General features: G+C 52.6%; 1 protein-coding gene across 1 annotated transcript; it reads right to left on the bottom strand.

The window, feature by feature from the left end:
• Nucleotides 1–181: 181 nt before the first annotated feature.
• Nucleotides 182–13,997, bottom strand: TMC4 (transmembrane channel like 4). Its single transcript, XM_066271143.1, has 15 exons — nt 13,839–13,997; nt 12,826–13,036; nt 10,547–10,692; nt 10,165–10,397; nt 9,919–10,040; nt 4,185–4,332; nt 3,511–3,678; nt 3,123–3,286; nt 2,757–2,883; nt 2,023–2,120; nt 1,580–1,760; nt 1,184–1,314; nt 929–1,084; nt 574–652; nt 182–470 (listed from the first exon to the last, which is right to left on the bottom strand). The coding sequence occupies exons 1-15, from the start codon at nt 13,915–13,917 to the stop codon at nt 402–404; spliced, it is 2,112 nt and encodes a 703-aa protein (XP_066127240.1). The 5' UTR covers nt 13,918–13,997; the 3' UTR covers nt 182–401.
• Nucleotides 13,998–14,106: the final 109 nt, after the last annotated feature.

Genomic DNA, 14,106 nt, shown 5'->3' with positions numbered 1-14,106 from the left:
CTGAATTGATTGACATGCACCGCCGTCGCGTCGCCTAGCAACCACTGTATCAACGTCTGAACCAATCACCAGTGTCCCTACTCCCAAACTCTTACGGCATGCGGCCTCTGATTAGCTAGCACGCCTGTCATTTGATTGGCTGCGACCCGCTGAAGGCATGCACGCAAGTTTCAAACAGCACTCGGCTGACTACGCCCGTGTTTATTGACACAAGAATGAAGAAGGTCAGCGGACAGAGGGTCCAGGGCCCTGGTAATTTCAGATCCCCGGTCTGGAAAGGGAGTGCAGTCGTCTTCAGTTTTCCCATTTTACAGATGATGTGGCTGAAGCTGACAAACGGTTTGGTTTGGGGCAGATCTGGGTCTGAAAGTGGGTCGTCACCCTGAGCCAGGCTAGGGAGATCAAAGAGCCCCGTTGGTCGAGCTCAGCGCCACAGCGCGCTGTGCCAGGAAGACTTTATTCTGCGCCTCCTGGGGTAAAGGATAAAGAGAGGTGGAGATGAAACAGACTTTCCCCCCCATATCCTTCTCCATATTCCCCAGGACCCTTTCCCAGGGATCCGGCCTGGCTCACCGTCTCTATCTGCTTTTTGAGCTCAGAGATGAGGCGTCCATACGAGTTAGCCAGGGCCAGGGTATACATCATCAGGATGCTAGAGGGTACATGAATAAAAGCCATTTTCCCCTTAGAACATCTTCAAATTACAGGTCCTTAGAAACCAGGGGTCAAAAAAAAAAAAAAAAAAAAAAAAAAAAGAAACCAGAGGTCTGGATGCCACACTCCTCCTTCAGACCCGGAAGTCCAGGCCAGCAGCCTGCCCCTTTCTTCAGATTCAGGAGTTTAGGCCCCCAGTTCCCTCCTCTGGGACGCAGGCAGCGTGGCCCCCACACACATTCAAACTGAAACCCAGGAGTCTGGGCCCCCTCACCTGGAGAGCAGCAGAAGGGGCACAGCAAAAGCTTGGGTCCCCAGGAAGAAGAGGAACTTCTGGGTGATTTGAGGGAGTCTGTAAATAGACTCAGGGATCTGGGCCCAGATGGATAACTGCCCGCGGAATGGACCACACAGCTTAGAAGGCGGGATCCTGAAGTCAGAGACAGTCAGCGATCAAGGATGGCCAAGAATCAGGATCCGGGATGAAGACAGAGGGAGGGACAGAGAGGCAGGTGCCTCTCACACTTACAGGAAGATGCTGTAAAGCACGGGAACGGCGGAGATGGCCAGACCCAGGAGAAGGACCAGAGGGAAAAAGAAATTCGCCGTGGAGGCTCGAAAGGTGCGGGAGGCCGGGGAACAGGTGGAGAAGAGGGCGAACTGGCAGGGGAAGAAGGGAATCTGAGACACAAGCGTCTGACCCCTACTGTGTGTTTCCCCATCGAGTAATCCTGGCCCCTGGCCCTTCCTCACTTAGGAGCCAGGAATCCCCAGGAGTCGGGTCACTTCTTCCCTCAGACCTAAATGGAGGGATGCCCTAGACCCCTCCTTCTCCCACATCTGGGAGTCAGTCTTCCCTTAGGACCCAGTCACATCCCTCCATTCCCCAGCTCCCACCTCCTCCCCGGCGCTCCCCACACCTAACCTTCTTCAAATAGAAGAGGAGCAGGAATTTGGCTGTGTTGAGCAGGGGCAGTAGAGGGCAGAAAAAACTTCCCACCCAGACCACTGTCTGCGCATAGATGAGCCCCAGCACCTCGTCGGGCACCTGGAATTCCTGGGTCCCCACACGACGCAGCGCCCCAGGACAGAGACCACAGAACAGCCTGAGGGGAGGGGTCAGGCAGAGTCAAAGGGGTGCCAGTCAGGGGTTTCCCCTTCTCCGCGGTCTACCCCCAATCAGAAGTGAGCCGATCTGAGGGGCGGAGCTGTCAAGGTTCTGGAGGGGGTGCGTCTGAGGACTTAGTAGGGCAAAGAAAGGGAGCGGTCAGACGGGACTAGAAGGGAAGGGATGAAAACAGAACTGGGTGGTGGGGCGGGGCCTGTTCTGAAAGGGGCGGGGCCACAGCGAGGGGCAGGGGCTCTCACTTCCGAGGGAACTGGATGAGCAGCACTATGGCCAAGCCAGTCAGCAGATCAAAAAGCAGGAGTTTGTACATCTCCTGCCCCAGCCGAGTTTCCCAGCACTGAGGAAAGAAGAAAGGGTTGAGGGGCCCTGACCAGGTAGCTCAGTTCCTTAGAGCTTCAACCTCATATGCCAAGGTTGTAGGTTCCACACCCAGTCAGGGCACATGCAAGAATCAACCAATGGATGCATAAATAAGTGGAACAACAAATCAATGTCTCTCTTTTCCTTTCTCTCTCTAAAAATCAATTAAAATTGTTTGAGAAAAAGGGGTGAGGATGGTGAGGATGACCTCAGGACCCAGGCAACAGAAGGCCCAAGCACCCAAGTCTCTAAATCAGAAGCGTATGAGCCTGACCTGTGGTGGCGCAGTGGGTAAAGTGTCGACCTAGAAATGTTGAGGTCGCCGGTTCGAAACCCTGGGCTTGCCTGGTCAAGGCACATATGGGAGTTGATGCTTCCAGCTCCTCCCCCCTTCTCTCTCTCTCTCTCTCTCTCTCTCTCTCTCCCTCTAAAAAATGAATAAATAAATAAATAAAATTTAAATCAGAAGCGTATGAGATACTTTCTCTGGGGTCTTCAGTTTTTTTCTGAGCATCCATACCCCTAGCTCCTCCTTCCTCCAGACTAGGAGTCTAGGCCAACCCAGTCCCTCACCTCCTTTGAGGACCCAGAAGTCCTGGCCCCCTGTCCTCACCGGTAGATTTTTGTAATCATAGCCACAGGTTTTGCACTTCTCATCTTCTGCATTGCCCTTGCAAGTGATCTCACTCCAGAGAGAGAGAAGCAGGACCAGCAGGGAAGCCAGGCGGAGAAACACAGTCCTGGCAAGGAAGAGAGAAGGGATCAGCCCGGACTGAGGCCTCTTCTGTGCAAAACGTGCTCACAAGTCTCCCCATTTCACAGATGAAGAAACTGAGACTCAGGGACAGAGAACCAGGATGGACTCCAGATCTCATTGGACCCCACACTGTTGGTATTTCTGTATGTTCTCTGCTAGCACCAATGTTCCTGGGCCCACCAGAACCACCGTGACCACCAGCCCATCCCCAAAGTTTGCAACCTGAGCAAGATCAAAATGATCTGGCGGCTCCTGGTGTAGCCCTCCAGCGGGGCAATGACCTTGAACATGGGCGGCAGCACCAAGTTGACCCCGGAAATGAAGATGGACGGAAGGTACTCCACTCCGAGCACTAGCAGGGGCATCCGTTGGTCAAGGGGCCGAGACTGAGATGGAAGGGGGCCAAGAGAAGAGGCTCTGAAGTCCTGGGGGAGCCATGCTGGAGGTGGTTTCCCAGCCTCTTCCTTCAGCACCCTGAAGTCTGAGGTCCAAACATAACTTCACCATCCCTCCTCTCTAAGATTTCAGGAATTGTAGACTTCAGTTCCCTCCACCCTTGGAAATGTAGGTTCCAGGACCCTGGACCCTCCTCTTCCAGACCCCTCCACACCTTCAGCTTCTCAGTGGATCCTGTAGCCCAGTAGACGCCGTAGAAGGCTGCCCCCAGGAGCGCGACCACCAGCAGGTTGAGCAGCACTCGCACCGACCACACCCTGGCTTGCTGGCCCAGGGTCCGCTCTGCAGCCTGGCGCTGCACCTCTGCCTCCTCCAGCTCCACCTGAGTCCAGGAGACATGTCTGCTTGGATGCCATTTCCCCAGCCCCGGCTGGTGGCCCAGAAACCCCAGCGCAACTACAAGTGATGTAACAACGCCTTCCTAAAAAGACTTCAATAATCTTTGTCTTAGCCTCTCCGAGGCTCTGCAGGTGACAGTCTACAATGTAGATGTAGACTCTATATCTCCCGGCCCCGCCCTTTCAGGCCCCACCCAGCACCAGAAGCCACACCCACACCAAGCCTCTTGCCCCCGAGGCCCCGCCCCCGAGGCCACACCGGTACTCATCCCTGGTACAACTTCCAGTTTTATTTTATCAAGCCCTTTCTGGCCAAACCGTTCTCAACTTTGAACCAAGAAGCTTTGGGCCCCACATTCCCCAAAGCCTGCCTTCTTAGGAGAAAGCCCCACCCAGCATCTCCCCAGATGTCACAACCGGGGCCTAGGCCCCGCCCCCTATCTCAGCTCCGCCCTCCCTATCTATTGTTGACCCTGCCGCCTAAGCGCACCTGCAGCTCATATAGGATGAGGCGCTGGCGCAGCTGCACGTGGACATCCCCGCAGAGGCCAAAGTCCCAGGCAGAGAACACCCGGTGGCTGTAGCTGGTCAGGACCCCGGACTCGGCCAACAACGTCTGCTTCAGCCTGGACACCGAGCTAAGAAAGGGGAGACATAGGGGCACGGGGTGCGGCAGGAGAGTCAGAGCAGTATGGGGGACAAACAGGGAAAATACACCCTAACATCTTGCGCATTTGGCGACCTGTCACCTGGTGGAGAAGTGTCAAAGAGTCCTTGGATAGATCGAGATAGACCCAGAGGAGATCAGACACCCAACAGAGAGACAGGGACATAGGAGATAGGGACCCAGAGTGAGAAGGACAAAGACCCTATGGAGACATAGATGTAGACGAGGACTCTAATCCCAAAGACTCAGAGATTCAGAGAAAGGGAGAAAAGGACTCAATGAGAAGAAGGAAACGGTCTAGAAAGAGGAGGTCAAAGATTCAGAGACATCCAGAGAAGTAGGTGGGGAAGAAAGACAGACTCAGATAAGTGGGAGGCGGGATAAAGAAATGGAAAAGATGGGTACAAAGATCAGAGGAAAGAAAAGAAACAGAAAACTGGGCAGAAAGGCCCTGGTTGGGTAGCTCAGTTGACTAAAGCATCATCCCCATACACCAAGGGTGTGGGTTCGATTCTCGTTCAGGGTATATACAAGAATTAACCAATGAATGCATAAGTAGAACAACAAATTGCTGTTTATCTCTCTCTCCCTCTAAAATCAATCACTCAATAGGTCGATCAATCAATAAATCAATCAATCAAAAAAAAACCCCACAACTGGGCAGAAAGACTCCATATCCACCGTCTCTGCCCCTATGCCGGCCTCCATCATCACTCTAGTGGACCACTACACAAGACTTCTACCTGGTCTTCTTCCTTCCTTCCACCTGTGCCCTCTCAGAATCCGTTCTCTGTTCCTGAGCAAGTGAAACCTTATTTTTATGCAGATTAGCTAGGATTCCACTGCTTCTCCTTGTTTGTGAAGTCTAGGCTCCTTCATAGCATAGCCAGCCAGGCAGGGCCCACCTTATGTGAACCCCACCTACTTTTCTAAGTTCAAATCTCCTTCTTCTTCCTCCTCCTCCTCCTCCTCCTCCTCCTCCTCCTCCTCCTCCTCCTCCTTCTCCTCTTCCTCCTCCTTCTATTTCCCCAATCACTCCAAACCTCTTGCCACCAGAGGGCCTTTGCGCTCATATAATTCCCTCTGCCTGAATGAAGTCCCCATGTCTCTGTTGTTCACCTGGCTGGCTTCTCATCCGCCTGGTCTCCACCTCCAGGTCACCTCCTCAGAGAGTCCTTTTACTAATCACTCCAACTAATAAGGTCCCCAGCCATTATTCTTTTTTTCTTTTAATTTTTCCATTGATTTGAGAGAGAGAGAGAGAGAGGGAGGGAGAGAAAGGAGGGAGAGAGAAGCATCAACTCATTCCACTTAGTTGCTCCGTTTAGTTGTGCACTCACTGGTTGCTTCCCATTACGTGCCCTGGCTGGGGATAGAACTTGTGACCTTGGCGCGCTGGGAAGATGATCTATCCACTGATCCACTCGGCCAGAGCCCTCAGCCATTATTTTTTATCACAAGGGGTTCCAAACTATAGCCCAGGACCAAATCCAGTTTTTCTAAATAAAGTTTCATTGGAACAAGGCCACACCCATTATTTGCATATTGTCTATAGCTGCTTTGACCCTGCATCTGTGGACTTCCATTGAGACAGAGACCATGTGATCTGCAGAGATGAAAATATTTTCTACCTGGTCTTTGCTTTTTTTTTTTTTTTAAAGGGCTGATTCCTCCTCTATCGTACCATCTCATTTGTTTTCTACGTAGTGCTGCTCCCAAACTGAAATGGTGGATTTTTTTTAATATTTATTTTTGTGAGAGACAGAGAGAGGGACAGATAGGGACAAACAGAAAGGAAGCATCAGTTCTTCATTGCGGCACCTTAGTTGTTCATTGATTGGTTTCTCAAATGTGCCTTGACTGGGGGGCTACAGCAGAGTGAGTGACCCCTTGCTCAAGCCAGCGACCTTGGGCTCAAGCCAGTGACCCCACACTCAAGCTGGTGAGCCTCTGCTCAAGCCAGCAACTTTAGGGCTTCAAACCTGGGTCCTCTGTATCCCAGGCCGATGCTCTATCCACTGCACCACCACCTGGTCAGGCTGGATTTGTTGTTTATTGAACAACCTGTCTCACAGTTTATCTCCCTTACTACACGGTGGGGCAAGTGCAGCCCCTTAATGGCATCTTGAGTCAATTTCTTCATATGAGTGGAAACACACCAAGCTCTACCCTTTGGTTTGTGTGTGATGCCTTTAAAAAGAAAAATCTATACAGTCAACTAATATTTGACAAGGGAGCCCACATGCTCACTGGGAAAAGGATAAGTCTCTTCAACAAATGGTGCTGGAAAAACTGGACAACCACATGCAGAACAATGTGATTCTTATACCACTCACCCACATTAACTCTAACTGGATTATATACTAAAACATAAGACCTAAAACTGAGAAACTCCTAGAAGAAAACAGGAGGATAGCCTTACAGACACTGGTCTTGGCAATGATTTTGTGGATATGACAGTGAAAGCATAGACAACAAAAGCAAAAAATTAATAAGTGAGATTAATCTAAAGACCTGACCTGTGGTGGCGCAGTGGGTAAAAGATCGACTTGGAACAGTGAGGTCCCTGGTTCGGAACCCTGAGCTTGCCTGGTTAAGGCACATATGGGAGTTGATGCTTCCTGCTCCTCCTCCCTTCCCTCTCTCTCCCCCCTCTCTAAAATGAATTTTAAAAAATAACTTAAATAATTTATTAAAAATAAATTAAATAGCTTTAGCACAGCAAAAGGAACCATCAACAAAATTAAAAAACTTGTGGAATGAGAAAATATTTGCAAATCATATACCTGATCAGAAGTTAGTATCCAAAATACACACTCTTGAACAACAACAACAACAACAACAGCAAAATTCCAAGGAATTGAATAGACATTTCCCCCCAAAGACATACAAATGGCCAGCAGACACATGAAAAGGCACCCAACACCACTCATCAGTAGGGACAAAACCAGAGTGACCTATAACGTCACACCTGTCAGAGTGGTTATCATCAAGAAAAACAGAGAGAAGTGCTGATGAGGATGTGGAGAAAGGAAAGCCCTCATCCACTGCTGGTGGACATGTCAACCGGTACAGCCACTATGGAAAACAGTATGAAGGTTCCTCAAAAAATTAAATGGAGCTATTGTATGATCCAGCGATCCTACTTCTGGGTACATATTCAAAAACACTGAAATCGTTACCTCCAAGAAATATCTGCACCCCCATGTTCGTTGCCACATTATTTGCAATAGTCAAGACATGGAGCCTGACCTGTGGTGGTGCAGTGGATGGAGCATTGACTTGGAGCACTGGGGTTGCTGGTTCAAAGCCCCGGGCTTCCCTGGGGTACACATGAGAAGCAATATTGCATGTTGATGCTTCCTGCTCCTTCCTCTCTTCTCTTTCTAGTCTCTCTAAATCAATAAATAAAATCTTTTTTTTTTTTTTTGTATTTTTCTGAAGCTAGCAACGGGGAGAGACAGACAGACTCCCGCATGCGCCTGACCAGGATCCACCTGGCACGCCCACCAGGGGGCGAAGCTCTGCCCACCAGGGGGCGAAGCTCTGCCCACCAGGGGGCGATGCTCTGCCCCTCCGGGGTGTCGCTCTGTCGCGACCAGAGCCACTCTAGCGCCTGGGGCAGAGGCCAAGGAGCCATCCCCAGTGCCCGGGCCATCTTTGCTCCAATGGAGCCTTGGCTGCGGGAGGGGAAGAGAGAGACAGAGAAGAAGGAGAGGGGGAGGGGTGGAGAAGCAGATGGGTGCTTCCCCTGTGTGCCCTGGCCGGGAATCGAACCCGGGACCCCTGCACGCCAGGCCGACGCTCTACCACTGAGCCAACCGGCCAGGGCAAATAAAATCTTTTTTATTTTTTCCTTTTATTATTACCATCATCATTAATTTGAGAGAGGCAGGGACAGAGAGAGAGAGAGAGACAGGAACATCAAGCTGCTCTTGTCTGTGCCCTGACTGGGGAATTGAACTGGCAACCTCTGTGCTCCAGGACGACGCTCCAACCAACTGAGCTCTCCAGCCAGGGCTTAATTTTTATTGCTTTTTTAGAGAGACAGAGAGAGGGAAGGTAAGCATTTGTTGTTCCATTCAGTCATGCATTTTTTGGTTGTTTCCCATGTATGCCCTGACCAGCGATAGAACCTGCAAACTTGTTTCGGGACAACCCTGTTAACCGACTGAGCTGACCAGCCAGAGCCAATAAGTAAAATCTTAAAAAAACAAAAACAAAAAAAGAGGTGGAAACAACCTAAAGTATTACAAGGAACTGGGAGTGTGTGGGAGAGAAAGAGAAAGATGTAGCCCAAAGTGTACAAACTTCCAATTGAGACATAACTAAGTTCTGGGGATCTAATGTACAGCTTGGTAGTATAGTTAATACTGTATTGTATACATACTTGCAGCTTGTTAAGAGAGTAGGTCTTAAATGTTCTCACCACAACAAAGGGTAATTATGTGATGTGATACTCTTACACATGATGTAAGTGTATCAAATCACCACTGTTGTACACTTCACACTTATACAATGCTATATAGCAATTATATCTCAAAACAGCTAGAAAAAATTCAATGTTAAAAAAAGAAGAACACCCTCCCCCGCTCCCCGGCCAAGTAGCTCAGTTGGTTAGATTGACATTGCAATACACCAAGGCTGGGGGTTTGGTCCCAGTCAGGGCACATACAAGAAGCAAACAATGAATGCATGAATCAGTGGAACAAATCGATGTTTCTCTCTCTCTCTCTCTCCCCCTACCTTCACCTAACTCTCTAAAAATCAATAAATAAAAGATTGAAAAATAAATTTTTAAAAGGAAGAAACTCAAAATTTATTACTTGTCAACTTCCTCGCCCAAGCAACCATCATCTCCCTCCCGAACTGTAGCAACAACCATGTCCTCTAACACACCGTATAATCGACTCATCTATGACTTACTGCTTATCACCCGTCTCCCAGCTCAAATGTCAGCTCCACCAGGACACGAGCTGTTGGCTTTTTGTTTTGTTCCACTGTCTGTTTCACCAACTGCCGAGAACATGGCCCAGCACACAATCAAGTGCTCAATAATTATTTGTTGTATGGCCCTACCAGCGGTGGCACAGTGGATAAAGCATTAGACCTGGAATGCAGAGGTCACAGGTTCAAAACCTTGAGCTTGCCTGGCCAAGGCACATATGGGAAGAAATCAATGAACAACCAAAAAGTGAACCAACTTTGAATTTATACTTCTCCTACCTCTCCTCCTTCTCCGTAAAATCAATAACATAAAATCATAAAAAAGAAAAAAAAAGTTGTATGGATGAATAAATGAACGACCACTATTTGTTTCCAGTTTAGCTCGTCTTCCTTCCATAAAAGCTGTAATTAATTTATTGCATACCAAACCCACTAGCCACTGGAGGGGGAAGTTCCCCCATCTTTATCCCTGGCCCCGAGCACTTACGAAGCATTTTAAACATATATTTCAACTCAAACAGACAGAAAGGGATCACAGAGTGAGACTCGGAGGCTCCTCCCCACAGCGCGCCCCAGGGTCGGGGTTCTGGGTGTGCGGGCTGGCACTGACCGGCGCAGGATGAGCAGCAGGGAGAACAGGCCGATGGCGAAGGTGGAACACAGGTAGGCGACGGCCAGGTGCGGGCGCGGCGGGTAGAACCCATAGAACAGAGGGGACCATTCCAAAAATCCCTGGGGAGGGAAGAGCGCAGCAGGGGTCACCGCGAGGCCGGTGGGACGGCGATCCGGGCCTGGGGGCGGGGTGGAAGGCGGGGTGCTCAGGGAGCGTCTCCCACCCGGGAGCGCAGGCACTCACCCGTCCAGAGAGCAGGTTGAACAGCTGGGAGGAGTAGGCGATCAGGCCCTGGGAGTTGGGGTTGTAGGAGCCGCACGGCGAGGAAGTGTTGGGGCTAGGGGGGCCCGGGGGAGCCCCCTCCAGCCAGGTGGGTAGCAGAGTCAGGCAGACCTTCAGCACGGAGGCCAGCACGTTGAGGAACAGCAGGAAGCGCAGCAGCAAGAAGTAGGACTCGGTACCCGCGCCGTACTGGCCTGTAGGGGGCGGCAAACAGGCCGCGATCCTTTGAGTCCGGATCCTGGCCCCGCCCCCCTCAGACCCGGGGGTCCGGGCCCCCGGGCCCTCCTCCCTCAGACCCAGGGGTCCAGCCCACCCGAAGGCCCTAGCCCCAGCACCACCGCACCCCCGATCCTCTTCAGCGTCCACGCCCAGGGCTCCACTTTGCGCAAGCCTTCTCGCATCTTCTCCTTGGACCTCCTAAGCAGCAGGGCCCAGTTGCTCACCCTGGACTTTGAATCCTGAGCCATTTGGTTCCTGGACTGGCTTTGCCTGGGAGGAAGCAGAGACAGAGAACTAAGGGTCTAGCTGCCTGGAATGGAAACCACCCAGATGTCTAGACACCACCCGCCAAGGCGTCGTGGTGAGTTTCTACCACGGACGCCCCAGAGTAATGAAAGGAAACAAATGCTGCTGAGCATAGGCAGGAGGCAGAACGCTGAGACCGCGGGGTTCTATGCACACGAATTCCATCCAGAGCAAGCGCTGGAGAGCCGCACCCATCGCGGATGCAGACCCAGGTGGGCCGGATCGGGAGAAGAGCCAGGAAGCAATCGATCGATCGCGTGTGTGTCTGGGAAGGAGTTATTGTGGGGAAGAGACAGTGGGGGTGCGGCAGGGAAAGAGCACACAGGGTGCTTCAGGGGGCAGCAATGTTGTCTCTCCTCGTAGGTGGGTTCATCTGGGTTCCCACTATCGGAAAGCTCTTTGAGTCTGTATCATCTCTCCTGCCCTTTTCTGTAGGCAAATATCATCATCATAAAAAAAAAAAAAAAAAAAAAAAAGGAACAGAGAAAAAAGAAAGCTGTGATATTGTGATTTATGATGCTGAATCTATATTTGGTCTTCGTCCCTGTGGCTGAGCTCCAAAACCTTTGGAATTGCCTCAGTGTTGAGAGCACGTTAGATGTCCTGTGCTGTTACTGGGGTGACGTTTGGAAAGCACTTGAGGGTGGGGGTCTGGTTGCCAGAGGAGCCAACCATGGGCTGAGATGGTTGCGATTTTGACTCCCACAGCCCCATCCTGGGACGGGAGAGGGGCAGGGGGTTGACTCAATCACCAATGGCCAATGCTTTTTTTTTTTTTTTTTTTTACAGAGTCAGAGATAGACAGGGACAGACAGACAGGAACGGAGAGAGATGAGAAACATCAATCATCAGTTTCTCGTTGCGCTGTTGCGACTTCTTAGTTGTTCATTGATTGCTTTCTCACATGTGCCTTGACCGTGGGCCTTCAGCAGACCGAGTAACCCCTTGCTGGAGCCAGTGACCTTGGGTCCAAGCTGGCGAGCTCTTTGCTCAAACCAGATGAGCCCGCGCTCAAGCTGGCGAGCTCGGGGTCTCGAACCTGGGTCCTTCCGCATCCCAGTCCGACGCTCCATCCACTGCGCCACCACCTGGTCAGGCATGGCCAATGCTTTTTTACTCATTTGTGCCTATGTATGAAGTCTCCATAAACACCGAAAAGGACGGAGGGGTTCAGAGAACTTCCGGGCTGGTGAACATGGGACTGAGGGTAGTGGTGATCACCAGGAGGCTGTGGAAGCCCCACACCTTTCCCCCACACCCTGCCCTCTTCACCTCTTCCATCTGGCTGCTCCTAAGTTAACACCTTTTATAATAAACAGTGATCTAGTGAGTAACATTTCCCTGAGATCTGTGAGCCTTTCTAGAAAATTCAACCCCAGGATGGAGTCGTGAAAACCTCTGACCTATATAGCTGGTCAATAAGAAGCTCAGGTAACAACCTGGACTTGTGACTGCTGTCTGAAGTGGGGGCATTTCCGTGGGACTGAGTCCTTCACCTGCGGGATCTGACTGTTGCTGGTAGAGGGTGTCAGTTGTTGAATCGTAGGACACCCCAGCCGGTGTCGAGGAATTGCCCGGTGGTGTAGGGGGAAACAACTCACACAGACATCGAAACTGATGGCAACATTATAGAAATAAACAGGGGTCACTTTCAAGGGCCACCCGAGCAGCCACGTGGGCCCCATTCCTAGAAGGGCCTCACACTTGTTCGTAATGTTTTCCTGTTGTCATCTTGACAACAGGGCCCGGTGTACTCATTTTTCACCGGACCCTGCAAAGTTTGTATGGGGAGAGAGGAAAGAAAGGAGTAAAGAGGAACAGGCTTGGCAAAGGAGGACATAAAGCAAAGAGGAAAACACTCATAAAAGATTGCTGACACAGAGAGAAGTAGCGGCGGAGAGAGGCTTTGAGAGAGAGAGGAGACCAGGGAGAAGAGGAAGCAGAGAGAGGAGTGAGTCCTGAGCCGCAGACAGACAGGGCTCTTTGGCATCAGAGACGCAGAGACACACGGGGTGGGGTGGGGGGGAGCCCAAGGAGGCAGCGCTGAGAGAGGCCCACGGAGCGGAGACGGCAGCCCACGGCGGAGGTGGGCCGTACCTGTATGTCCGTCTAGCCTGCATGGGCCAGGGCAGTTCCCGGGGAGAAGAAGGTTCCTGCAGCTCCTTTCGGGAGGCTTCTGAGAAGGCCGGGATGCTCCTCTCTCCACCCTCTTCCTCCTCCAGAGCGCCCCAGGGCAGCACCCCAGGGCCTCGGTACCGAAGGGTCGCCGCGCTGGGGAGCTCATTCAGTACCGAGGACAGCGACGGGCCTGGGCAGAAGGGCAGGGGGCTAAGAGAGCTCAGGAGTGCAGGCCCCCAATTCCTCCTCCCTCAGACCGGGGAGTCCGGCCCCCGGCTCCTCCTCACTCACACTCGGGAGTCCGGGTCCCCGGCTCCTCCTCCCCGCTCAGACCCGGGCGTCCAGCCCCTGGCCCCTCCTCCCTCAGACCCGATGTGCACCCTCCAGGCCCCTCCCCCCTTAGACCCAGGAGTCCGGGCCCCCGGCCTTCCCCTTCAGACCCGGGGGTCCGGGCCCCCGGTCTCCCCCTCAGACTCGGAGGTCCGGGCCCCGGCCCCTCCTCCCTCAGACCCGATGTGCACCCTCCAGGTCCCTCCCCCCTTAGACCTAGGAGTCCGGGCCCCCGGCCTTCCCCTTCAGACCCGGGGGTCCGGGCCCCCGGTCTCCCCCTCAGACTCGGAGGTCCGGGCCCCGGCCCCTCCTCCCTCAGACCCGATGTGCACCCTGCAGGCCCCTCCTATCCCAGGACCCTGGAGTCCGCTCCTCAACTTCCTTTTCCTTTTCATCCAGTTGTCCGGGGCCCTGGCTCTCCCACTTTTTTCCGTATACCGAGTCCCAGCCCCTAGTTCTTTCCTCTCCCAGAACTCGGGTGTGGGTCTCCAGGTTCCTCCCCAGGACCTTGGATTTCCAACCTCCGGTTCCCTTCCCCCCCAAAAATCCAGGAGTCGAAACCCTTCCCCTTGTGCCCTCTGGACCCGGGCCTCGGATCTCCATCGTCTCCCGTCTCCCAGGAACTTCCGCCAGCCAGCGGAGGGACTCAACCTGGCTCCCACCTGCTCTGGCCTCCCGGGGTGCCGGCCACCCGCCAAAGGAGCCGCCGGCCTCAGGTTCCCACGCCCGGTTCTCCTCCATGGCCTCAGGAGCAGCTGTGTTTCCGTCCCCAGCAGCTAGCTGGGAAGGCACGGCCCCAGGGAAGGGCGGGGCCCAGGGCAGGTCGTACCTGGGTGGCAGGTGGCCCGGAGGGAATAGTGGGAACTTCCCACACCTGTTAAGGGCGGCTGCTCCCAAAGGTCTGCTGGGAACTGAAGTCCGTAGGAGCCA

This window comes from Saccopteryx bilineata, chromosome 3 (genome assembly GCF_036850765.1).
Source record: "Saccopteryx bilineata isolate mSacBil1 chromosome 3, mSacBil1_pri_phased_curated, whole genome shotgun sequence".
In the NCBI taxonomy this organism is placed as follows: Eukaryota; Metazoa; Chordata; class Mammalia; order Chiroptera; family Emballonuridae; genus Saccopteryx; species Saccopteryx bilineata.
The sequence above is the reverse complement of the archived record's forward strand: the minus strand, read 5'-3'. Positions and strand labels throughout refer to the sequence as shown.

Bases quoted from the DNA above. Each gene is read 5' to 3' on its own strand.
- TMC4 (XM_066271143.1), bottom strand. From the start codon at position 13,917: ATGGAGGAGAACCGGGCGTGGGAACCTGAGGCCGGCGGCTCCTTTGGC. The intron at 13,037-13,838 runs GTGGGAGCCAGG...CCTTCTGCCCAG, and splicing joins ACCCCGGGAGGCCAGAGCAG to GCCCGTCGCTGTCCTCGGTA. The intron at 3,679-4,184 runs GTGCGCTTAGGC...TCCTGGACTCAG, and splicing joins TCATCCTATATGAGCTGCAG to GTGGAGCTGGAGGAGGCAGA.